Source organism: Salvia miltiorrhiza, chromosome 5, assembly GCF_028751815.1.
Source record: "Salvia miltiorrhiza cultivar Shanhuang (shh) chromosome 5, IMPLAD_Smil_shh, whole genome shotgun sequence".
Taxonomy (NCBI): Eukaryota; Viridiplantae; Streptophyta; class Magnoliopsida; order Lamiales; family Lamiaceae; genus Salvia; species Salvia miltiorrhiza.
The window spans coordinates 50,344,688-50,371,430 of NC_080391.1; the positions used below are offsets into that span (position 1 = coordinate 50,344,688).

Consider the following 26,743-nt stretch of genomic DNA (forward strand, 5'->3'; position numbering starts at 1 on the left):
CTCAGAAAAAGGCCAAAAATTCTGAAACAGATAGTCCATCTTCTACGGACACTGGAGCTCGAATGCGACCGATGGGACAACAGAGAGCTAAACAACAAGCGAAACAAAAGGCTAAAATGACATCTACAGTCAACGAAGATAAGTGGAAGCATCTCCAAGAGACTATGAATAAACAAATGAGCCTGCAAGAGGTACAACTCAAGCTTCAAGAGGAACAACTCAAGCTTCAACATATTGAGTTTTGTAGACATGATACTTGTGGCATGTCGGAGGATGAACTCTACAACCATTTCAAGCTTGTAGCTGAAATCAAGGCAAAATATGAGTGGAAGTAATACGTTTATGTATCGTTTAGCTATTGTAAGTGTGCTTTAGTTATTTCTGGACTTGTAAGTGTGTTTTATCTATTTTGTACTTGTAAGTGTGCTATGTCTAAATCTGTAGTTTGAAGACAATGTATTTGTAATATTAATTATGTGTAATTTGAATTATGTTACTTTTGTATCAATCAACTACCATTCAATCAACTACCATTCAAAATTAATCACAACAACCATATATTCCTACAACTACCACAACACCTCTCATTCAACTCTACTCACTCCCAAACACAATAGAAAAAAATGTCTGATACTCCTAGTCCACATGAAATTGATGAAATGTGGAAGCAATACCTTCGAAATTCGGCAACCAATCCGATTATGCGAGAGATGATTGCTATGCTTGATGCAGATGAAGCAACAACGCAAAGTTCACGAAGGAGAAACGGTCCTAGAAAATATAGGGACCGGGAGCGTGAAAGAGGCCATGATCGTCTCGTTCGTGATTATTCCTGTGATGAACCCATCTATGATGGCGATCTTTTTCGCTGTCGGTTTCAAATGCGAAGAGACTTATTTGTCAAGATCGTTGATGCGACGAGCAACTACTCACCATTTTTCACATTGAGGCAAGATGCAACTGGAAGGAATGGTCTATCACCACTCCAAAAGTGCACCGCAGCTATTCGACAGTTGGCATATGCGGCTCCCGGTGATTCACTTGATGAGTACATGCGGATGGGTGAGAGTACTGCTTTGGAATGTCTACATGAATTTTGCAGGAGTATGATTGCCGTTTGTGGTGATCGATATTTGAGGACTCCAAATGCAGCAAATACTGAACGCTTGCTACAAATGCATGAAGAAAGACATGGCTTCCCAGGTATGCTGAGAAGCCTCGATTGCATGCATTGGGAGTGGAGGAATTGTCCAGTTGCATACAAAGGATACTATACACGAGGCAATCATGGAGTTTCTACAATAGTTCTTGAAGCGGCAGCATCGGTAGATTTGTGGATATCACATGCTTTCTTTGGCGTCGCCGGAGGAAGCAATGATATCAATGTTCTTCATGGATCTTCATTATTTAATCAATTCCTTCAGGGAAATGCCCCACCAGTTCAATTCACGGTGAATGGTCGGATGTATAACAAAGGATACTATCTGACAGATGGAATTTATTCAACTTGCGCTTCATTCATCAAGAGTTACCCAGCACCAGGAGATCCGGTCAGACGAAAATTTGCGCAGAGACAAGAGGCTGCAAGAAAAGATGTTGAACGAGCGTTTGGAGTGCTACAAGCTCGTTGGACAGTAGTTCGAAATCCCGCTCGTCTTATTTTAAGGAAGACCAACGCAATATAATGCTCACATATATTATTTTCCACAACATGATCATTGAGGATGAGGGTGAAGAAACGGTCAACTGGTCTGACGAAGATGCAACTCCTCAGCAACCAATACCAATGGATACTAATAATTGGGAAGCATTTGAAAATTATCTCCAAAATCACAAGGATTTAACAAATAAACAAGTCCATCTCCAACTTCAACATGATTTGACACAACATATATGGGCACAAATCAATGCGGAGGATGGCTAGAATTAAGTAATATTAGTTTGAATTATTATGTTTATGTACTTTCAATTAATGTAATTTTAATTTTTGTAATGTAATTTTAATTTTAGCAATGTGTAGAGGCTAAAATCTACAATTGAAGTTGACGTCTGCACGCCCGGATAGATTGGGCACTAGCAACCTATCAACACAAAAACACGTAAGAGCCCTAGGTTGAGCATGGGGTGGGGGTGTCGACCGTAGAGCCTCCGACGCTCAAGTCAGTAACGGAATAGCAAGATAGAATGAAAAACAGAATGGACTAAGGGAGAAAGACAGGTTGGAATGCGTGGTTATTCCAAGGTGTCGGCGGCTTCGGAGGGTGGAAACGGTGATAGCCGGTTGTGATAATGAAAGATGGAAAGCGGCCAAGTTGGCTGTATCCGACTTGGAAGAGTAATCAGCCTGGCGGCAGAGTAGAGAGAGAGTTCAAGAAGTAGAGAGCAAGTAGAATTTCGTGCGTTTGATGACCTAGTCGGGCTATTTATATAGTGGACATCCAGCCTCTAGGGTTTCTACAGTTTGGCCTCGTCAAGGCCCTTATCTCACGGGTTGTTGCGATTTGGACGGGATCACAAAGATTTACCCGTCTGATCGTGTCAGCTTGGTGGGAAACGTGTTTTAGGGTTTGACGGCTGGGCCTTGTAACTTTGTCTTTCTAGGTTGTCAATAACCATTGGGCCGCATGCAATATATCCAGCTTGGTTGTGGACTCAAGTCGATCTATAGCTTTCCGGGCTAGATGGACCAATCTGTTGGGCCAATTTGACTTTTTAGGGTCATGCCAGGTTGACGAACTAACTTGATGGGTTTGGGTTAAGTGTGAATTATTCAATCGAACTGTTGAGACAAGTTGGACTTGAAGTGGGATAGTCATCCTGGGTCGGTCCAGGTTGATCTCGAGATAAGTATAACTTGACTTATCAGGCTGGGCGAACAAGTTTTCTTAAGTAAATGGGTCAGCCTCGTTATTGATCCAAGTTGGTTCAAAGTTTGTCGGGCCGAATTGACCAGGCTGTTTAGCTTATTGGTCCAGCTTGAAAGGTTAATTGGGCTTGAGCCAAGTTGACGAATTTTGTCCACTACACAATATAATTTGAATTTTATTAATGTAATTTTAATTATTATTTATAATTTTAAATTTAATTTAAAAATAAAATTAAAAAATATATATAAATATATAAAGGGAGTGTGTATTAAGATCAGACCCTCAAAAAGCAAGAAATTGATTTATTGTTACAAGAGGTGTGAGAAAAAAAATAAGTAAATTTTTAAAGCTGATATGACAATGATGTGATAATTTTAGAAACTAAAAACTGGATCATGGTTGGAGTTAATGATTCGTGGAATCTATACGCTAGTAAAAAAATGAAGCTAGTCTAGGGTATGAGAGAGAAGTTTCTAAAACCAGAGAAAGAGTAAGTCTGAAAACCTCGGCCGCCGCCGAGTCGCTGTTCCTTATTCTTTGTTTCTCCACCATAATCACCATCTCTCTCTCTCTCAAACTCATAATCACAATCTTTCCCTCTAAAGATGTCGTCTGAAGAACCCAAGAACCCCGCCGCCGCCGAAGAGTCTGGCGAGAAGAAGCCGTCCAAGAAAGAGCTCGCCAAGCTGGAGCGCCAGCGGAAGCGCCAAGAAGCCGCCGCCGCATCTGCTGCGGCGGCCGCTGCCTCCCTCTCAATTACAGACGAGGACGACCCACTGGCGGCCAACTATGGCGAAATCCCTCTGAACGACCTGCAATCGAAGGAGGTATCGGTGGCAGTGTGGACGCCGGTCAAGGATTTGACCGACGAGCTGAAGGACAAGTCCGTGCTGATTCAAGGGCACGCGCAGACGATTCGCGCGGTGGGGAAGAAGATGGCGTTCTTGGTGGTGAGGGAGGAGTGCTACACCGTACAATGCGTCTTAACCGTGGCCCCTGATGTAGTAAGCCCGCAGATGGTGAAGTTTGCCACCAGTTTGAGCCGGGAGAGCATTGTGGATATCGAAGGGATCGTCTCCGTCCCGTCTCAACCCATTACAGGCGCCTCTCAGCAGGTATGCTCGCAAATTTTAGTGATAAATGTCTTATTTGGATAATGCCATTGCGGTGTAATTCATCTTTTGATTGATAATGGTCATTTTAGTGGAATTAGATTACATTGGGAGTTTGAAACAAGTTGAATTGATTTTTTCAATCACAGTGTTGGTTAGGATGACGACTCGCCATGGTGGTGACTGGTGGCAATTTTTTTATTTACATAATATGAAAGGGTTGGTTTCATTTGATGAAGCAGCTTTCATGTATTGATAGATTTTAGTTGTTTAGGCAAAAGAGTAGAGCTTAGATATGATTTTAGATGTGGCAAAAACTTGAGTGCTTCCATTCAATTAAGGTACATTAATCCCCAATTAGGATTCACTAATCCCTAATTACGTTTATTTAATCAAAGTTGGAATTATATTTATGGTGGATGTGCGGTGCATATGCACCGGAGTGTGCCTTTTTGGTATTTAGGCAAAACAGTAGATCTTTGTTGTATCGAAGGGCCCTCTGAAGTGATCACTGTTTGTGTCAGTAATCCATAATAACTAGTGTTTCGTAATCCATTTTAGTTGACTATACTTATATATTTGGTTGGGTACTGCTTGATTAGTTGTGAAAAATATTTTTGCTGCTTACTATGTTGATTAAGGTTATTGTTATGTTTTATTTTTTTAGGTGGAAATTCAAGTGAGGAAGCTTTATTGTGTTAACAAGGCTATTCCCGTACTGCCTATCAATATTGAAGATGCAGCTAGAAGCGAGGCTGAAATTGAAAAGGCTTTGCAGGTATCGAGCTACGTTTAAAGCATCAGACCTACTCGCCCTGTTCTTTTGCTTGAAACCTTGTGCATTCTAAATGCAGGCGGGCGAGCAACTTGTTCGTGTAAATCAGGACACTCGCCTGAATTACAGGGTCCTTGACTTACGTACTCCTGCAAATCAAGCAATATTTGAAGTCCAGTGCCAAGTTGAGGAGGTAAGTATAATTTGTGTTTCTCATTTCTGTACATGATGCTTATGCACTATGCTTTCTTTGAGATATTGTCAATTTTTCAGTTAGATTTCTTGATCATCGTCGTTTTGGTGGGATCCTGTAAGAAAATTTTTAGTGTGCATTCTGCTTTGGATTTGGATATGTTTGTGGGTAATTAAATTTTTTGCAGATGTGCTGCTCATGTTTTCAGTTATTGTTTACACTAGCCCCAAATCTTCAGCTTAATATGCTGACAGATGTTGTTATTTTATGGCCCAGATATTTAGGCAATTTTTGTTATCCAAAGGTTTTCGTGGGATCCATACCCCAAAATTGATTGCGGGTTCTAGTGAAGGTGGTGCAGCCGTGTTTAGGTTGGATTACAAAGGAACACCTGCATGCTTGGCACAATCACCCCAGCTTCATAAACAGATGGCCATTTGTGGTGGTTTTAACCGTGTGTTTGAGATTGGTGCAGTATACAGAGCGGAAGACTCTTTTACTCATCGACATCTGTGTGAGTTCATTGGTCTTGATGTTGAAATGCGGATTAAGAAGCACTATTCAGAGGTATGTATTATTGTGAATGCTTTGGCTGCTTGTAGATTAGTTTTTGTAGGTTAATCATTAACTTTGACTTATTCATGAAGGTGATGGACATTGTTGACGACTTATTTGTGAAAATGTTTGACACCTTGAATGAGAAATGTGCCAAGGAGCTTGAAGCCATCAACAAGCAATATCCATTTGAAAAGCTGAAGGTTGGCTTCCTTTCTTTCGAGTAAAACGCTGTACTCATTTTTCCTTTTAGTGAATGCTCATTATTGAACTTGAATTTGCAGTACCTACGGAAGACCTTACGACTTACATTTGAAGAGGGGGTACAAATGCTAAAGGTAAGATGTCAATTGAATGTTGACATATTCTCTTAAAAGTTATTGCTTCAATGGAATAATTTAAGATATAAAAATAATGTCAAACAGAAGTGCTTTGAGAAATAATCTTCTAACTTTACATATCAAGTTCAGCCGTATTATTTGGTGTGTATAACTATATATTATGACAGATTTTAAGATTTGAGTGACTCTTAACTGGAATCAGTAGTGATACACTTTAGGGGATCCTGATTGAATGTTAAAATTATACAAGTTGGACTGTCTGCATTACTTTAGAGTAGGATTTTCTACTTTACTTTTATGGATTAACCGATGAGCTGAAACAAATTAAGCTGCTGCATCACAGTCCAGCAAAACACGGAATGAGAAAGTAAACTGGAAAAATATAGCATGATGTATATGAGCGCAATACTTATGCATGGTAATTTACTTATTTCATTAAGATCATAGATACAAGATTGGCAGAGTGCATTAAGATTTAAGAGTATTGATACAAGGAATTGGCAGAAATATGTTGTAATTCACATGGGCAATTTTATCATGTTCATGTAAAAATTTCACAGATTTTCTTTAACTGAGTGATTTCTCTTACTGCAGGAGGCTGGCATAGAAGTTGATCCTTTTGGAGATCTCAACACAGAAACAGAGCGAAAGCTTGGCCAACTTGTCCTTGAGAAGTAAGCTGCTTGCTATTATCTTAATTCATTTATTTCTCTCAAAAGTTATTTTATGCATTTTATTGATATTTTTAATTTTAGGTATAATGACATTTTATATGATGCATTTTATTGACATTTCGATTTTAGGTATGGTACTGAGTTCTACATACTTCATCGCTATCCTTTGGCAGTTCGACCATTTTATACCATGCCATGCCATGATAATCCAAAGTATAGCAACTCGTTTGATGTCTTTATTCGAGGTAAGTGTAGAAAATATTTGCTTTCATGAATTCAGACGAGTGCTAGAAGAATAAAATGCGAAGAAATGTTTCTTTTTCGATTTCCAGCAAATACGTTTTTTTATTTAGCTGGGAACTACTCTGTAACATTTCTATATTTAGTTTTCGCTAGAAGCAATCGATAACATTTACTATAATTTTTACTTTATCATACTTTGAAGGAAATATGTGAAAATCTGTTAATTTTTTTAAGCCTCATTTGTAATAGATGAGGCAAATAAATGTTCCATTCATAGTGGATTATAAGCTTTCGATGGTATACTTGGATCTAAATCTTGGTTTTATTGGTAGGTGAGGAAATCATATCGGGAGCTCAGCGTGTCCATGTGCCTGAGTTTTTGACAGAGCGTGCACAAGCATGCGGGATTGACGTCAGTACTATATCGACATACATTGATGCCTTCAGGTTCACTTCCTTAGCTCCCTCTATTTTCTTGTTTGATACAGCTTTCCATATTCCCATGATTAGAAAGTTAAATAAACAGACTTATTTTATGCTTACATGTAGTTATGGGTCATAAGAACCAAATTCTTGGCACAAAAGTTCATTTTTATACATGAAACCTGCTTCATGCTTGCTTTGTTTTCTTGGCAACATTTAGGAACCAATAGTTTCTGGATATGTTTTCTAAGATTATTGTTTTGTATGAGTTTTCTTAGCAACATACAGGAAAATATTGATTTTTGTGTGTGTGCGTCACGCTCTAGTTACTCATCATATGATTAACAGAGAGGTCTAGGGATTCCCCCAACTAAAAAAACTTAACAGAAGGAGTTATTTGACATGATCCTTCAATCCGTGTGTAAATGAAATGATGTAGGTTTCATATTTTCTGATGTTGGTTTTGTATATTGGTTGGTGTTAGGTACGGGGCGCCAACTCATGGTGGATTTGGAGTGGGATTGGAGCGCGTGGTGATGCTTTTCTGTGCGCTCAACAACATTCGAAAAACATCACTTTTCCCTCGCGATCCACAGAGAATCGCGCCTTGATTGTTTTGTGATTTTGGAGAAATATCATGCCATTCTGCCGTCGATTAGAAAGAAAAAAAAGCTAGAAATTGAGTACTGGAGCTTGTTACTTTTGGTGGTAGAAACAATTTCATACAATGTTGAAATGTGATTACATGATACCGAGTGATGTTAATATTTGTGTTTGGAAGATGTTTCACATAACAAAAGGCCTCGTCATATTCACTAATCTGGAAGCGCTAATTTGTTTACATGAGTATGAATTAACTTAAATAAAGAGAGTAATTCAAGGAAAGTTTATCTTTAATTTTCTTTTAGCATGGTAGGTGTGTAACTCACAATTCCATTAGGTCGAGAGACTTTATGTTTCGTGCAAGTTTCAATGTGTTTTTTCTTTTCTTTTCTTTGTCTAAAATCAGCACTAAAATCTTACGGTGCGATGCAAATTATAATTAAACATTGCAATACAAAACGGTTCATATTTGCACGCAAGCTATTGCACTTGGTCATGGTGTGTGTGATTCTTGCCACCGCAGTTGTTGGTGTTTACGATTCTGACTTATTTTTTATAGGGTGAATTTACTTTGATAGATGAATTTATTACTATTAAAAAATGAGAGATAATAAAAATTTATGTTCTAGGTTTTTATGGATAAATTTACCATGAAAAAGTACGGATAATAAAAATTTATGTCTTTAAATATCTTTTTTTTTCAACATTTGACACAAGCATTTTTTATTTCTTATTTTCACTTGAATGATGAATAATATTCATCCTTAAAGTGAAAATAAGGATTATCCATCCTTAAAGTGAAAATAAAGAAGAAAAAATGGTGAACTTTTTTTGTGTGTAAAATGTGGAAAAGAAATGAGACATTTAAATGTATAAATTTTTGTTATTCATCATTTTACATGAATAAATTTATCCATCAAAGTAAACGCAATCTTAAATATCACATTTTTTTTCCAACTTTTGACACGAAAGAAAAATTCACCATTTCTCTTCCAACATTTGACACAAAAGAGAAGTTCATCATTTTTTTTCCTTACTAGTACGCTCTCCCGTGCAATGCACGGGCTACGATTACACTAAAGCATCAATATAACTAAATTAATAGCCGTCATTTAATATAATAATTTTGGCTCGTAAAAGTCCAAATCGTATATTATTAAATTGTTATATAAATAAATAAATAAATAATTTGTACACATAATTAAATAAATATATATAATATTTTAAATTCTAATTTTAAGATATATAACTAATATTTTGTTTACAAGTTCATATTAAAATTAATACAAATTTCCTCCTCCCTTAATTGCATTAAAAATTACTGTAGTTTAAACAATTATAATTAAAAATCATGTAAACTTTTTTGTAAGGAAAAAAAAATGACATATGCTTATGTTTGTCGCCAATAAATGAAAATACAATGAAAATAGAGTACAATATTCAACATTATAGATAAATGAGAGCGAACAAAAATTAATTTTAATATTTTAATCGATCATAACTTAATAATTTTAAATTTATTTTTTAAATTTTTTATATCAAATTAAAGATCTTTTCACAATCTTTAATTTAACATCTATTTTGAGCATTATTTTTATAATAGAAATTAATGATTTTTTAAAAAGAATTAAAAAAAGATGGAAAATTTGGAGGGACAGTTTATAAGGAGAGAGAAAAATTGGAGGTAAACAAACTCCTCTTTTATATTATATATAGATTTTTACTTCAAAGGAGTATATATTTCTTTGAAACAATAGGGCCGAATGGCCCTATTCAACATGCAACATCAAATTTTGTCCACCATATGAAAAAACATAAATTTTAGCCATTTTTTGTATGTCATGACTATTCTACCCTTCTCTCTCTTTCCTCTCTCTTTCTCATCTCCCTCTCTCTCTCTCTCTCTCTCTCCAGCGACTGCGCTATCTCCTCTCTCCTTCTCATCTCCCTCTCTCTTTCTCCAGCGGCTACGCGGCAGCGGCGCCGAGCAGAAGTCACCGGAGCAGATCTGATCGCAGCTGATCTGATCGCAGCGGCGGAGCTGATCTGATCGCAGCGGCGCCGAGCAGAAGTCAGCGGCAGAATTCGTCGGAGTAGAGGATGAGGCGGCGGCGGTGGAGGAGATCCGATCCTCTGAAACGCGTGGAGGAGGGATTGGTCAGGTGGCGGATGATGAGGCGGCGGCGGCGGCAGATCTGATCTGATCTGATCTGTGCTGATCTGATTTGTGCTGCACGTATGGCACTTATGGCACTATTAGTGCCATAAGTGCCATAAGTGCACACTTCCCCCTAGGGTTTAGATGTTCCATTTAGGGTTTAGATGTTCCATTTAGGGTTTAAATGATGTTGTTGTTTCTGTATTTGTGCTGCACGTATGGCACTTATGGCACTATTAGTGCCATAAGTGCCCAAATGACCATTTTACTTAGTTTTATTTTGAATTTTCGTTGGCACTTATGGCACTATTAGTGCCATAAGTGCCAAAATGACTATTTTACTTGGTTTTATTTTGGATTTCCGATGGCACTTATGGCACTATTAGTGCCATAAGTGCCATCTTGGCACTTATGGCACTAATAGTGCCATAAGTGCCTAACCCGACCCGGCACGCGACCCGCGTGCCTGATCCTACCCAGTCCGCCTCATTAAGGGCAAAAACGTCCAAATCAATAAAAATGGCCAAAATTTGTGTTTTTTCAATGTGTGGCCATAAATTGTGTTTTATGCTTCATTTTGGCTACTTCAAAATTTTACTCTATTTCTTTTGTGTCAAATGTTGGAAAAAAAAAGAAACTTAAACATAAATTTTTGTTATTTTTTTTAATAATAAATTTATCAATCAAAGTAAACGCATTATGAAATATATTTGTTGGTGTTTTCCAAGTCATTTTATTTTTGTTGGTGTTTACAATTCTGATTTATTTATTGAGAATATAGCACCAAAAGATTGTGAATCAACCTGAAAAAGTAGGTTGTGAATCAATGGGTTCCTCTGTTCCTGCTCCACTTTCCAACGTCTTCGTCTATGGCAGCCTCCTTGCTGACGACGTCGTTCGAGCCCTCTTGGGTCGACTTCCCTCTTCTTCCCCTGCCATCCTTCCCAACCAGTTAGTCTCTCTCTCTCTCTCTCTCTCTTTCAATTTGAGCTCTTCCCATTTTTGTGGAGGTAAGGTAAGGTAGAAGACTCGGGAAATTTCAAGTGGCACATCTTCCACTACCTGACGTGCAACATAAAACACTAATTAGTCTTTTTCGCCTGGGTAATTAATTGCTCTGAAATATGTAAATGATTGCCAAGTATTAAGCCTGATTCTAGGGTTACTGTCCGATACCATGCTCAACTTCTAAAATCGGAAAACAAAAAAAATTGAAGAAATTCCTGGTTCCTATTCAATCATATGCTCGTGGATGCAAAGACTGAATCAAACAGATAATTTTTCATGAAAATTGTGTGTTCATAGTTGAGAAATATCTGAATATCAATGTGAGGAAATCTGAATATTGTTACGTTTGGATTGAGTTTCTTGTTGCAGAAAGAAGAGCTGTTAGTTTTGCCTCTTTTCTACCTTTTGATTTTATGTTTTGTTTTGCAGCCAGCGGTTTAGTATCAAGGAACGTGTTTACCCTGCAATCATACCTGTTGAAGATAAGAAAGTCGATGGCAAGGTTTGCTTCTATCTTTAATCATATCTATTCTTAAGCATGATGAGTATTTATGGCGTCTTCGAGCAATATTCTCGATACATTGTGATTGGTAGGAACCTTTAAAATACGTGTACGAGCTTATTAGGACTTGCTTTCGAACCAATGTAACAGTTCTCAGATTGCTCATAACTGAGAATAATGTTTGGCTATTCTTTGAAAGTATGTGGCGAATTATAACTAGATACAAATGATGTAGGTTCTCCTGGGCATCACACCTCCAGAACTTCATATTTTGGATGAATTTGAGGATTTTGAGTATGAAAGAGCAACTGTCGATGTGATTGTGAAGGTATGTCAATTTATTTGATCTCTATGTAACTCTTGACTCTTATGTGCTAAATCGTACTTTAGTCTTTGGGCAAGCTTTTACATAATAACGCACTATTTTAACTTGTTATTAGTAAATGAATTCCCATGGTTGTACTTGACTTATAAGCTCGTGTGACAAGCTGAATGAGAAAAAAAGAATTTTCATTTTGGTAGGATGGTATGGAGAAATTGAAAGCCTACACATATATATGGGAAAACAAGACTGATCCGAACTTATATGGCCAGTGGGATTTTGAAGTAAGTTTCCATCATACTTCTGTTTGATACCTTGTTTATATCATTTTGCTGTTCTTCTCAACGGAGAGGTGGAAACAGGAAAATTGTATCTTCTAGTAAGTTTGTGTATAATATTTTAATGCCTATGTGTTTGAATGCTAAGGTATTGAGTCCAGAAAGCTTGGTTTATCATATTATTCAGTAACACCTCAATTATCAATCCGTATATTATCTTTCTGGGCCTAATCCCTTTGTTGTGGGGTATGATTGCGCTAGGAATGGAAAATATTGCACATGGAGGACTTCTTGAAGATGACGAAGGGTTTCATGGAAGAAATGGAGCTACCTGATGCCAAGACACGAGTTGCAACGTATGATTCATTTTATGAAAGGATAGAAAATAAGCATTCTAATCCTTAATATCATGATGATACAGTTTCGACTATTGAATAATCTCTCTTAGTAGAGTAGTGAGCAGTTATAAGTATCATTGGCTGAAATCATGTTTAGCACAAACCTGCTTCGTGCAGGTGAATCGTCTCGACTCTGAAAATCTCCAGTTTATAAGCAGCATCAGGCACCTGATCCACTGTTGCCCATCATATCTTCCATTTCCTAATGTTGCTCCAATATACCCGAAAAATCGGGCTACTGTACGTGTTAAAGGCGAACAGGGGATTTGTTCTTTGTCACAGCAAGGAAGAAGGTAATGAAATTGTTAGTTACTCTACTATCATCTTATGAAATATTCAGGAAATTTATAATGGGGTCGTACGTGTTAAAGGCTTCAGTTTATTGCAACGAAACTGTTCTCGTGAGAGGACATATATATGAAATTAAAAGAAGTACAAGACTTCATCATCCCATTCATCATTATTTCCCGATTGATGCATGCATCTCTTTAAATGTTAATTCATCTCTTCCCCTCACCCAGGCAGAGTACAGACTCCCGATGATGATTGAAACTATAATTTTAGTTTTATATTAAAATAAGACTCCTAATCACTGCGGTAACTCTGCCTTTATAAACACAAACACAAATACAAGAATTAAAGTGAATTAATGGCGGCGGCCGTTGTGTTGTCGGAAATACTGCTGTATCTTCCCCTGCAATCCCTCTTGAGATGCAGAGCTGTCTGCAAACTATGGCGTGACGTCATCGACTCTTCATCTTTCCGGAAACTGCACACCACTACTCACGACAACGAAGACGACACGGTATATCTAGTACTTGAGTTTCTTGGTGATGATGATGATTTGAAACTGTCAGTGTCTATGATAGACATCAATAGGCGTAAGTTCTTGTCCTTAAAGCATGACTTTAACGACGCCATGCCTAACTCGCACCAAGAATGGGAGCTCGAATACGACCTCGCATGGTTCGGTACGGCGGTTAAGGGTTTAATATGCTTCAACTTCACAAAATATGTGCAGCCTATATCCATATGCAACCCTTTTCTAGGTCAAATGAGGACTCTACCAATCCCCCATAACCCATGCCGTTCATTCACCTATCCCAACAGCAGAAGAGCTGCGATTGGTTTCGACGATGATGATTCTAGTCATTACAAAGTGCTGCAACTGTCGTATTGCCGTAAGCACCAATATGGCCTCCACGCCCGTCTCTATTCGACAAGACGGATTCTTGGAGGGACTTGGATGGCGACGGTGTTGTTCTTGATCGAGATGTTAGAATCCGCAAGTCCATTATAAGCTTGCCGTGCAGCAATGGCTACTTTGTGCACTGGAAAGCATTTTACAAAAGTGGGAGGAAATTGGGAGCCTATTATTCCAACCTTTGACATGAAGAAGGAAGTGTTTCGGAGCATCGCACTTCCGAATCGGTTTTCTACAAATTTCCCTCTTCTTGAAGAGTTTTTTACTACGATTATTGCAAAGGATGAATACTCGTTTGATCTCATTGTTACACCTCGTAACACTAATGGTGGTGTAGGTGTCGTCGTGAGAATTCGATGTGTGAAGGGAATGGAAAATTGAGGTGGAATTATGTGGTGCAGTATACAGAAGAAGGCGTTGCTGAAGGAATACTACGTTGGAGGAGTGATTATGTTGTGTTGAAGATTCCTAGTTTCCAAGGGAAACTGCATCGCTACTTTTATGATTATCGTGCAAGGAAATTCATTAGGTGTCTCAAGATGCCCTCCAACTCTGAGATCCTTGCATATAATGGAACCTTCATTTCTCTTTAATTACAACACAAGAGATGCTTGGGCTTGTTTTTTCTTTTTCTCTTGTTTGAAGTTTAGCCTACGTTTGGTTGAGTGTTTTTAGAGGTTTGAAAGAGAATCAAGTAATTGAATCCATTACTTGTTGTTTGGATTGGGTAATGAGATAATCATTACCCTTACTTGAGGGTAACCTAATCACTCAATTTGTTACCCCTCAAAATGGAGGGGAAACAAAAGAAAGGGAATTCCCTACTAATGATTCATTTCCATTATTAGCCCACGTTTGGTTGGGTGTTTTTAGAGGTTGGAAAGGGAATCAAGTAATTGAATCCATTACTTGTTGTTTGGTTTGGGTAATGAGATAATCATTACCCTTACTTAAGGGTAACCCAATCACCCAATTTGTTACCCCTCAAAATAGAGGGGAAACAAAAGAAAGGGATTCCCTTACTAATGATTCATTTCCATTGTTAAACCAAACACTCAATAAAAGTAATGGTTATTGTTACCATTCCACTCCTTTATTTGATTCCATTCCCTTTCCATTCCTCTACTTGAACCAAACGAGCACTTAAACCAAACACTCAATAAAAGTAATGGTTATTGTTACCATTCCACTCCTTTATTTGATTCCATTCCCTTTCCATTCCTCTACTTGAACCAAACGAGCACTAGTTGCATTCTCTTGTTTGCAGTTTAGTTTTGCTGAATTTCTTGTTTACAGTTTAGTTGCATTTGTTCTTGTTTGACTTGTTATGAATGTGGTGTACTAGAGATCACTTCACAATGGCCTAGTAAAATTTGTGACATGTTTTTCTTCATCTTTGAGGAAATATTTTGAGTGATATTGTATTTCAGTTTTGGAATCTTGAAATGGCTCGATGAAACTTGCATGTGACGAGTTTTTCTCCATCTTCTTGAAATTTGGTGATAATATTTTGAATGATATAATGTTGTATTTAACCGATCGAATTGTTAACTCCCGGATAAAGCTAGTAACGGAAATAAGATAATGAAGTATTGATTTTTAAGTCATCTCTAATGATTAATCAACAAGACAACAAGGGAAACAAATCAAACAATTGAGCATGAACTTATGTGGTGGAATGGAGAATTTGAGGCAATTTTACATGAGCAGCAGCAGCAGTAGTAGTAGTAGTAGTAGTCGCCTGAAGGCTAGGCGAGGCGTAGGATGTCCTCGATGATGGTGAGGATCGGCCTCACGTTGATATCCTCTATGTCGGGTTCGTGAGTTGCTTGGATCTGCTTGTTAAGGGCATTCTCATTGGACGAGAAGAAGCCACGCTCCCTGGACATTGGGTGGCCGCTGGATCTCATGGAGATGTGATCAAGTTCGTGGCTAGGCAGTTTCCAATGGATTAAATCAAATAACATCTTAATTACATAGTTATGAAATGTATTAAACATTACAACTTTAGAGGGGATTTTTATTTTTAATTCCTGCAAAAAGAATACAGGATACAAGGTCTTATAATGTGAAATTAGAAACAGGCAGGCAGCATTAGACGAAAAAACACACATGATTTGATCAAAATGGAAATTGTATTTTTGGATACGAAATAACAAGAGTGAGGAGCATGTTTAGAGGTGGAGAGTCACAAGATGATTGGTTTTTTTACAATCAAAAGTTGTGCTGCGAACTGTGGCACTTTGATTCCATAAGCTAATATTTTATAAATGAACTCCACCAATGGGCATCACAACAGCTGAGGAATCTTAATTTTTGGCCTGCCAATGATACATTTGTTGTTTAAATCTAAAAGCAAATGACCCCTTTGAACGGATTACAATTTTTTTTAGACAGGTAGGCTTTTGGGATGGTGAAACCAAGATGCATAAAGCTTCTTGATATTGAACAAGTAGCTGTCATAATCAAGGATGAAAGACATCAACTCCCAAAATTTATTCATACACTAATTCAGGTCAGCCAATTTCAACCTAATAGAAGTTCCTACCTGTCCACCAGCTTTTTCTGCTATACTCTTTTACGATGCCAAAGCTTGTTCAGCACATATGTGAGCGTGTGCTACATTCTCCGATGATGAACTGTCATTCAAATTAGCAATAAGGGGAAAACAATCACAACTGTCCAAACATACAATGTCTGAAGCCAATTCTGATTTACAGCATCACAAAATGAACATGATATATATGGATGTTTCGGTCAAGCAAATTCTGATTTACAGCATCACAAAATTCTTCTTGTGTACGACTTGCGTTACCTCTGAGATTTTCTCTCTATTGCATATCTGACTAGCTGCGTTCTATCATCAGAAGTGAGCCTGCCTGAAAGTGCACATATGGAGATTTTCCAGAGTAATGAGAATACAGAGAAATTTTGACAACTAAGAACTAAAACATATTCAAGTATGCATGCAAGAAAAAAGAAAAGGCTGGAGCTGGATTGCTCACGTTTTGTTGGATGGATTGCCCCATACGAAGAAAAAGTAATATGCAGCTACAGCGAGAACTTGCTTGTTATTCCTTGTGGGTACAGTGGCAGAAACTGGACGTTTCGTTAGTTACATTCCAAATGTTAAGTATAATTATCTTAGGCTCAAAGCTCCACTCACACAAGTAATAGCATGAAATACTGAAAATGCCTTGTAAAGAATAAAGCATACTAATCAAGAAAAGAGACAGTCTAGCCCTCTAAGAAATGCAACTTTAGGTGATGGCATGTGGTTTGTGCTCACTGTGCGTGGTGTGTGTCTCCTCTTCTCTCAATGCAAAACTTTAGACAGAAAACAAGTAAGCAGAAAGTGCAATATGCATGCATAATCTTTATTTCTGTTTATTCTTCCCATCAAGTTGGCACACAAGAAATCTGCCAATTTTACATTTTAACTTCCCCAGAGACCTACCAAGACCAGTTTTGCTTTCATTCAACAACACAGGGCCCTGAGTTCAACCTACAACATGGAATGTTTCAGAATTCTCGTCTGCAGTGTCCCATTACCGGCCAAACAATTCGCCTAATGCTAGTATGCATTGCCTATATAGGAGGAACCCATGATACATGCACATCCATACACTCTCAGCCATGATCAAACCATACAAATTGTTCATCGGATACAACAGTAGACGAGAGAGAAAAATATAGAATAGGTAGAGAGAAATTAGATATTTTCATTCTGATCTTTTCTTGAAACACAAGAAGCTATATGTAAACAAGGAACTTTGTAGCAACATCAATTAAAGCAATAGAAAACATAAACAAAAAACGTCTTTCTTCCCATAGCAACTTTTCTCAATGCATTGGCTATACATGTGGATGCCTCTGAAATTCCCAATTTCTTCCACAAACCCTGACATTTCATTTTCTTTTTTATCTTCATCTTCCATTTCTTTGAGGCCCAGGCGCATGAAAAAGCACAGCTTTAAATTGTTAGTCTCTCTTTCTGCAGTTAACAGGAACATCAAGAGTAAGAAACACAATGAGAGAGGAGTAGGCATCATACCGCTACATTTCCTCATGTTGCAGGAGTAGTTAATGTTCCCACAGCTCCAGTCACCATCTCGATTCTGAAAAGTTTAGCGCCGCGGGGGCAGCTGTCTGACAAGTTTCGCCACCTCCAAGTCTGGTGTGAGAAGTTTCTTGGCTACTGGTAGCACCGCCGGAACACATTTTAGCCACTATAAAGGTGATTTTTAAATCATACTATACGTGACCTAATTTATAGAGATTGCATATTGCATGCAATATACATACCATTATTTTTATACTCTATGATTTAGCATTTCAAAGACCGAATTTAAACAGACAAATTTGATTCAGGTAGGCTTACAAATTATAGTGTTACGTTTCTTTTATTATTATTATTATCAATTAATATTGAATTGAATTATCTATGTATTCGTGTAATTAGAAATGAGTTATCTCCACCAATAACTTAGATTTCACTCAGAAAAGGGAAGGAAAAAGTAAGAAACTCTAAGAATTTGAGAAGGCGGAAAAAAACTTGCTCAGAATTGAGGGGATAATAGAATCAACTAATGTCAATTACACTGAATTATTATAAATAATCACTAATGGATTTTCTGGATGAATCCCATTTTTGTAACATGTTTGGACAAGAATTCCTTGACTATGATCTGTTGATGTTGAGGATAATGCTGGGGCTGAGAGAGTTTTTTTAATCTCAATGATGAAAACTTTGATAATCAATTTCACACGCCACTTAATGAAGGAAAAGAGCCCCAAAGCAATAAAAATATAAAATTATAACTAAACAAAATCACTAATAACACTTTCATCATCAATTTCACACACCACTTAATGAAGGAAAAGGGCCCCAAAGCAATAAAAATGTAAAATTGTAACTCTCAAGAATCGAACCTACATCAACAAGATTCCACATATATAACTTGAAGAGAGCATCTTTCCACTGAACTAGTTAATAAAGTTATTTAATTTTCAATTATTTAAGTATATATAAATATATAGACCTATATATAATCGGGGGCCCTCAATTTTTCGGGGCCCTGTGCGATCGCCCACCCCGCACACCCTCAAAACCGCCACTGATCTTCTTACTTAAATTAATTCTAGAGTAGTTAACTGCTGAAGTGTTGGAGCTGGCCATACGCGGAGACGACACCCTCATCATAGCCGGCGGAGGTGTGATCCACAACTCCCTAATCGACAACGCATCCCAAGACTAAACGTTGCCAACCACGTGCTTTTCACCATTTTTAAGGTATTAGGGTTACGCTTAGTCTGTGTAAATTCTTACCTGCATGTCGTGTACACAAGAATGCTGTTCATTCTCTTGGAAATACTAGTTAATTATCAATTAAAGTATTACTCACCTAATTAATTCTTTTTTTAAAAGATGTATAGGGATTTAAATCTTCCTAGTTTAGAAGAAACAAGTATCAATCAAAAACATAAAATAAAATTACGAGAACATGCGCTCACAAAGTCTTTCCTTAATCTCTGTCAAATAAAAAAGACTTCTTAATCGGTAGTAGATCTCTAGCATGCTTATTTTATTTTACTTTTCGGTGGAAAAAAAATGTCTAGCATGCTACTTCATATTTAAATGCTTTTTAGTGATGAGCAAAAATCAGTTGCTGCACCAACTTCAGCTTCGCAAAGTGCGACGGAGAGAGAGAGAGAGACTCAAACCCTACTGGGAAAGCTAAAACAAATATAGGAATGAACCATTATATTCATTTCAGTTTAAAAAAATTGGAACCCCAATTACTCATCTTAACAGGTGGGAAATCAAATTATATGATAAGCAATCAAGAATCCACTTTACTTGCAATGCAAAAATTGGAAGCAGAATATGCGAGTATGCAACAAAAATCTGGCAAAACTTGACACGTCTAAATCCCACACCAACCTTTTTTTCTTGTACAATCAAATAAACATTCCAGAAACAACTTTGTACCTATAAAACATCAAGGTAATAAATACAAGTTTGGCAGCCAATTGGTCATGTCTGTTGTCATCAAAACAGCTCATTTAATTTGTATGGATAATAATAGTATCTCAGCTCGAGATGCACTTACAGTGGGACCAAGACTCAGAAAACAGTTTTGCTTATAAAACAAAACCAGTCTTAGTTCTTGACGATCGAGTTCCAAGGGAAGTAATGTCATAATGTATACACCAACACCACCATTTTCCTTCTTCTCAAGACGCCAGGCAATAGACCCAACACTAATGTCATAATCATAAATATAGCATCATGAAGAATGGATTTATCATGTTTGTTTGCTATCTTCTAGTCTTCTACTATAATTCCACCACCATACATTTTGATGATTCTCTTTTCCAACCATATATATTACAGTAAAACATGTTCCGACTACAAAACCACCTAAACTTCATGTCATCATATACCAATTCACTAAGAGACAGCCAAGACATTATTTTTGGGTTAGCCTTCTAGGATTTCAGGCCAACCCTATCGGGTGTCGGGCTATTCGAGTTATAATTTTCGGGCCCTAATTGACAGGTTAGTCAGGTCAATCCACAAGTTTCAAGCTGGATTGACATCCTAATCCACAGGGGCGGGGCTAACCTATGGAAGGCCCGGTGCGAAATTTAAAATCGAGCCCTTTTTATAGTTAAAAATGTATCAAAAATATAAAACAAAAAAATATATATTATCGAGCGATAGTTTTTATTATTATTATTATTTTATTACACAATAAGCATGTAAGAACTAAAACATTTACTTAGAAGTGTTGCTCTCCTTGTAAATTTTGAAACAAAATCACTAATAACACTTTGATCATCAATTTCACACGCCACTTAATGAAGGAAAAGAGCCCCAAAGCAATAAAAATATAAAATTATAACTAAACAAAATCACTAATAACACTTTCATCATCAATTTCACACACCACTTAATGAAGGAAAAGGGCCCCAAAGCAATAAAAATGTAAAATTGTAACTCTCAAGAATCGAACCTACATCAACAAGATTCCACACAACTTGAAGAGAGCATCTTTCCACTGAACTAGTTAATAGAGTTATTTATTTTTCAATTATTTAAGTATATATAAATATATAGACCTATATATAATCGGGGGCCCTCAATTTTTCGGGGCCCTGTGCGGTCGCCCACCCCGCACACCCTCAAAACCGCCACTGCTAATCCACCACAAATCGATTTAAGAGCTGAAAAATATGGTTCTCATATTATACTTTAAAAATAATTTTTATTTAATCCGATTCCTTTATATATATATATATATATATATATATATATATATATATATATAGGAAGAGGTTCTAATAAAAACCTCTGTTAAAATGAGAACTAGGAACCTAATCTTGACCTTTTAAATATTAGATCTAATGGTTAGGATTTAGTCAACAAAAGAAACTGTGCATCTATTATATTTTAGTGTGCACTTAAAAAATATGTAATTTATGCATTTGAAACCAACAATGCAAAATACTCAAGCAAATCGAAATTGTGCATCTATGCAATTGAAACTGTGCATCTATGCAATCGAAATTGTGCATCTGTAGTTTAATCTCAGCCCTCTATTTTATTTAAATCAATGGCTTTAAATTGGTTCCTAGTTTTCATCTTAAGAGAGGTTTTTATATTAACACTACCCTATATATATATAGGGGCGCGCTCCAGTGAGACCCCCTATTTTTCGTGTAACATGAGTACAATGAATAAGACATATAATACTAATGAACAAAACGTATATCTAATGAACAAGATGTATATACTGATGAAAAATAAAATTTAAAAAATTCGTAATGAATAAGACATATATACTGATGAACATGGTCGTATATACTGATGAACAATGCAGTATATACTGATGAATAACAAAATTTAAAATATTCTGCTCCCTCCAGGATTCAAACCCTGCAAAAAAAATCACCCTCCAGATACAATATCAGCCATAAGATTGATAGAATAAACGCACCAGATCGTGCCCTAAATCTCACTAAAATTAGGGGGTCTCATTGGAGCGGCCCCTATATATATATATATATATATATATATTAGAAAAGAGAAAAATGTTTCGGTTTCACAGCCGCCTTCCACACTGAGAAAGTTATTGGATGGTGGAGAATAAAAATAAAATAACTTTTCTTAATCAACAAGGATGCTCAAAGCTGCAAATGTGGAAATACCTACTTTATCAACTCACTTACTGTTCCACCATGGTGCTTCGTGCTCAATGATAAACAACAAAAGCTATTTATCAAACTTGATTTCTTTAATTATAAAACTTTTCACTCCTCATTTGGGGAATTTCTCAGATAGATGTATTTATACTACATTTACATATGTTGATACAGTGGTTGGCTAGCGTCATAATGCACCTTATCTTAAGAAATAAGATAAATAGATTATATAATTGTTATATTTATGATCTGAATTTAAGATCTACTGATAAGACAATAACGAACAAATTATTTATAACGTACGACCATATTAAATTAATGTAGTAAAAATTTCGCTATATATCTTTAGAATTTGAACACTGGTCATAATGTTGTTATTAATCTCAATTGACATGATTAATCTCAATTGTAGAATTTAATCAATCATAATATGTACGAATAACCATAGTAAATTATTAATGTGATAAAATTTTGTTATTTTTAAAATTTGAATCCTCGTCAGAATATTGTTCTTGATCGCAATTGATATAATTAATCTCAATTGTAAAATTTTAATATATATGAATCTCATTTCTTTATTTTAAGAATCCTTGTCATTTGATGCATTCTCTATTGATATAGGCGTACACCCATACCTATATATACTTTTCTTGTAATGTCACATATAGTATTTTTTTTTGATACTTGGATAAACAAATTCAGGGTTGGTTTTGATAATAAAAAAAGGCTCAAGACAAAAAAAAAAGAAAAAAAGAAAAAAGAGAAATGAATTTTCAATCTGCCATCAAAAAGTTGTTTTTTGATATATGGCATCAAAAAATGCAATATGGCATTCGTATACAAAAAGAAGTTTTTTTTTTAAGTATTACAAGATGCATTTAACATATAATTAAATCAGCAACCCACATATAGACGGGACCTCTATACCACACAAATGTAGGAAAACGCACAAGCAGAACACTACGACTTCTACACCAAAATAAATGTGAGAAACAACCAATCGCACGCAGGCGGGACACTACCCACATAAAGATGTGAAAATTATTCACACGTAGACGAAATTGAACTTAAGACCTCTCACGAAAGAGAATTTTTAGGTGCCTCAGCATAGAAAGGCCCTTGGTTGCAAAAATGGAACGTATAACGAAAGAATTTAAAATGATTTGAAAATCGAAGAGCTTAAACGATGCTGGTTTACTATTACACAACAATGTCCATAAATATCTAACATTATTTTATTTTGGAATTGTTCTAATTAAAGGTAAAATATGATGTAATAGTTAGGTACTCATACTGGATTAATATAAAATTATCATTGGGGCCGTAAAATATAAATAAAATTGATCCACATTCAGTAGGGGGGGGGGGGGGGTAAGACTAAGTATATATTAACCTTAGGTATTGGATTATTCAAAATTAAATTAGTTCAAATTTTGTTCATAATTGAATTAATTTAATATTATTTAAGGTTAATTATTTTTATAGACCAAGACCAAACTTATATAACACTATCTTAAAATTAAGGATTAATTGTCTGTAAATCCAAAACCTATTTTAAAATTTGAAAATTGCAACTAATCTTTTAAAATTTCCTCAAAATTCATAGCCATTCATTTTCTGGCACTGTGACCGTCGAAAATGACACTTAAACTCAAAAATGACACTTGTACAAAAAAATTCACTTGAAAATATTAAAATAAAACAATTAAAAAAATCCCTCCCCTCAACCTGTCGATACCCACCGTTGCCCCTTCTCTCTGTCCCCCTCTTTTCCGGGCGGCTGAACACCTTGTCTGAATCTGGCGCCCTCCTGCGACCTCACTATGACCGAATTGGCGCCCTCCCACGACCTCACCATATTCGCCTCCTCAAATCTTCGAATCCGGCGCTCTTTTGCGACATTAGAAAGTCAAATCCGGCGCCCTCCCACGACCTCACCACTCGATTGGAGAAGTGTCGATTTTGTTGGTCATTGTTGCTCGTCGTCAACAGCTGAAGTGTCGGCCTCGTCAAATTCCAGAGGCGAAGGCGTGTTGATTTTAGGAGAAGGGGGAAGGTCGATTTTGTTGGAGAAGTGTTAATTTTAAGGGGAAGACGACGAGGGCAGAATTGAGGAATATCTCCGACGGGGGTGGGATTTGGGTTAGAGGAAGGGGGAAGACGACAATGGAATTTTTTTAAATATTATTTTTTAATCCAAGTGCTAATTTTTAATTCAAGTGTCATTTCCGGTGACTACAATATCATTTCTAGCCATTGTGTCATTTCTTACAGTTACACGGGAAAAAATTGATCGTCGAATAAAATTTAGAATTTTTTTTTTTATGAATTTTGAGAAAATTTTAAAAAATAAATGCAATTTCTAAATTTTGAATTTAATTTAGAAATTACGTACAATTACTCCTGAAATTAAATATCTAATCAAATTTATTCAATCAATCATGTCATAAAATTGTCTTATCTAATCCACTAAACTTAATACTATCAAATATATATAAATCGCGTGGCATATCAAAATTTATATATGGAGAGAATGTTCGTCACAATATACAAATTATTGACACAACTTATATATGATAGGACAAAATTCCTAGAATAACCCCCAAAAGTTGACAGTGGCAATGTTAATAATTTAGTTGCACACACTTTCAACTTTTTCAGAGGTCGGTGATCTATATGTCCCACCCATATCATTAATTAATAGGTTTATTAGGAAAATTGGGATCCTAAATCCTAATACAATCCCACCTCCTCACTTAATTTGTCACTTTCATTTATAATATTAAAATTCACATAATTTTACTCACTTTTAAAATGAGATTCTTATTCTATTAATAATTTTATTCATACTTTATTAAAATTTACGTCATCTATAATATGATAATTTTTTATAAAACGAAAAAAATATTAGAGGATCTCCATCGGGGATGCGATCAACTCGATCCGATGCGCTAGAGCCGCGGCGCCAAGTTGACGCACCACCCCGATTCGAAGTGGGGCCGAAGAATAGGGCTGAGTGCAAGTGAGAAGATATTCACACGCTCATATTGAAAAAATGAAAAATCCGCTGAAATTTGCTTTTTTGATTTTCTTTAAATGACCATTGCACACCAATACCACTTTTGAGAAAAAAATTTAATTCAATTCTGCCCTCTATAATTACACCTATTTTATTTTAGAGACGAATTTTGATCTAACCATTTTCATCTACAAAACATAATATATATGGTCAGAAACTGAAAAAACACAAAATTTGGCCACTTTTTACATTTTCGGACTGTTCTGCCCTTAATTAGGGCGGATCGGATTCAGGTCAAATTCGAGTTTGCGCGCAGGTTAGACACATATGGTTAGAAAAAAAATCTAAGTAAATTGGTACTTATGGCCATATTAGTGTCAATAGTGCCATGCACGAATGGTACTAGAGATCATAAGACAGAGTATAAGACACTAATGGCACTAATGTGACCATAAGTACCATTCGTGCAGCACTACATAACAGAGTATATGGTATTAATTGCACTAATATGACCATAAGTACCATTCGTGCAACACCCTAAGGGCATGTTTGTTTGGCACGGATTCTGTCATGGGAAAGTAATCTGATTCCAAAATATTAAATTCTTGCGTTTGGTTAAATTTTTGTCAGATAGAGAAAGTAATCAGAATCCTGAAAACAAGGAAAGTAGTACAACTTTCCAGGATTCTTATTCCTAGCTTTTCTTAGGTATTCTTTTTCCTCATTCTCAGGATTCTTACTTACATATATATCCAATATTATTTTTTTATAAAATGAAAATTATTATTATTATTATTATTATTATTATTATTATTATTATTATTAACATTTAATTTTTAATTTTTAGAATTATGAATTTATACTTATTATTATTATTATTATTATTATTATTATTATTATTATTAATTCATGAATTATTTTAAGAAATCATAGTTTAATTCTTAGAATTATGAATCATACTTATTGTTAATATTATTATTATTATTATTATCTAAGAAAAAAATGAATTTAATTTTAGAATTATAAATCATTTAGTTAATCTTAATTTATGTACTTTGTTGTTACTATAAAATTAAGGGTAAATATCACTTTAAACCCCGAACTATTTTCACACTATCAATTAGTATATTTTGAATTATTGAAAATAATTTTTTAAACCTCGAAAATTATATTCTGAATTATTGAAAATTAAGGGTAAATATCACTTTAATTCTTACATATATTAATTAAATATATTTATTTAATGATACAATCCAGAATCCTAACAATTAGTTTTGATATTTCCAAACACTGGATAATGAATCTATTAGGATTCATTTTCCATGGAATCATTTTCCTGGGAATAACAATCCCAATTCAGATTACTTTCCTGACAAACAAACATGCCCTAAATGGAGAATTTAAACCCTAAATGGATAATCTAAAACCTAAATGGGGAATCTAAACCCTAAATTAATGGATAATCTAAACCCTACGGGGAAGTGTTTAAAATGATCATATAACTGTACCAATTTACTTAATTTTTTTTTCGGTTGGCACATATGGTACTATAATAATACCACATGTGCCTAACCGCGCGCAAACTCGAATTCGACCGAATCCGGTTCGCCCTAATTAAGGACAGAACAGTCCAAACACGTAAAAAAAATGGCCAAATTTTGTGTTTTTTCAATCAGGGGCCAAAATTTAAGTTTGTATCTTCAATATGGCCATCCGGCACCATATTCTCTTTATTTTACGTACGATATTTTATTTTAATTAATGTAATGTTAAAATTTAATTTAAACGAAATGTTAGATTTGAAATTTAGAGTCTATTTCAGAGCCTTTAGGCTGGAGAGCGCAAGGTCTAAGGTGGGGA

General features: G+C 35.9%; 4 protein-coding genes across 8 annotated transcripts in view; 3 read left to right on the forward strand and 1 right to left on the reverse strand.

Annotated features, from left to right (window-relative positions):
- Positions 1-26,743, reverse strand: part of LOC130987205 (uncharacterized) — a 698,101-nt gene that overhangs the window by 345,198 nt on the left and 326,160 nt on the right. The window lies entirely within an intron of this gene.
- Positions 624-1,685, forward strand: LOC131026090 (uncharacterized). The gene has a single exon (XM_057955863.1). The coding sequence runs from the start codon at positions 624-626 to the stop codon at positions 1,683-1,685; it is 1,062 nt and encodes a 353-aa protein (XP_057811846.1).
- LOC130987177 (aspartate--tRNA ligase 2, cytoplasmic) lies at positions 3,288-7,982 on the forward strand. Its single transcript, XM_057910823.1, has 10 exons — positions 3,288-3,982; positions 4,647-4,757; positions 4,834-4,947; positions 5,224-5,514; positions 5,595-5,705; positions 5,787-5,840; positions 6,438-6,517; positions 6,647-6,762; positions 7,093-7,207; positions 7,668-7,982. Exons 1-10 carry the CDS (start codon positions 3,473-3,475, stop codon positions 7,792-7,794), a joined length of 1,629 nt encoding a protein of 542 aa, XP_057766806.1. The 5' UTR covers positions 3,288-3,472; the 3' UTR covers positions 7,795-7,982.
- On the forward strand, positions 10,647-12,909 carry LOC130987215 (AIG2-like protein D). 4 transcript variants are annotated; one of them, XM_057910867.1, is made up of 6 exons: positions 10,647-10,895; positions 11,382-11,454; positions 11,690-11,782; positions 11,977-12,060; positions 12,316-12,410; positions 12,550-12,909. In XM_057910867.1, the coding sequence occupies exons 1-6, from the start codon at positions 10,771-10,773 to the stop codon at positions 12,587-12,589; spliced, it is 510 nt and encodes a 169-aa protein (XP_057766850.1). In that variant the 5' UTR covers positions 10,647-10,770; the 3' UTR covers positions 12,590-12,909. The 4 variants fall into 4 exon arrangements, with proteins under 4 accessions (XP_057766850.1, XP_057766852.1, XP_057766851.1 ...); XM_057910869.1 differs by having other exon boundaries at positions 12,570-12,909; XM_057910868.1 differs by having other exon boundaries at positions 12,600-12,909.

Excerpts from the sequence above, each read along its gene's own strand:
- LOC131026090 (XM_057955863.1), top strand. The coding sequence starts at position 624 with ATGTCTGATACTCCTAGTCCACATGAAATTGATGAAATGTGGAAGCAA.
- LOC130987177 (XM_057910823.1), top strand. The coding sequence starts at position 3,473 with ATGTCGTCTGAAGAACCCAAGAACCCCGCCGCCGCCGAAGAGTCTGGC. Across the intron at positions 4,758-4,833 it reads AAATTGAAAAGGCTTTGCAG|GCGGGCGAGCAACTTGTTCG; the intron begins GTATCGAGCTAC and ends TTCTAAATGCAG. Across the intron at positions 5,515-5,594 it reads TTAAGAAGCACTATTCAGAG|GTGATGGACATTGTTGACGA; the intron begins GTATGTATTATT and ends TTATTCATGAAG.
- LOC130987215 (XM_057910866.1), top strand. The coding sequence starts at position 10,771 with ATGGGTTCCTCTGTTCCTGCTCCACTTTCCAACGTCTTCGTCTATGGC. Across the intron at positions 11,455-11,689 it reads ATAAGAAAGTCGATGGCAAG|GTTCTCCTGGGCATCACACC; the intron begins GTTTGCTTCTAT and ends CAAATGATGTAG. Across the intron at positions 11,783-11,976 it reads CTGTCGATGTGATTGTGAAG|GATGGTATGGAGAAATTGAA; the intron begins GTATGTCAATTT and ends TCATTTTGGTAG.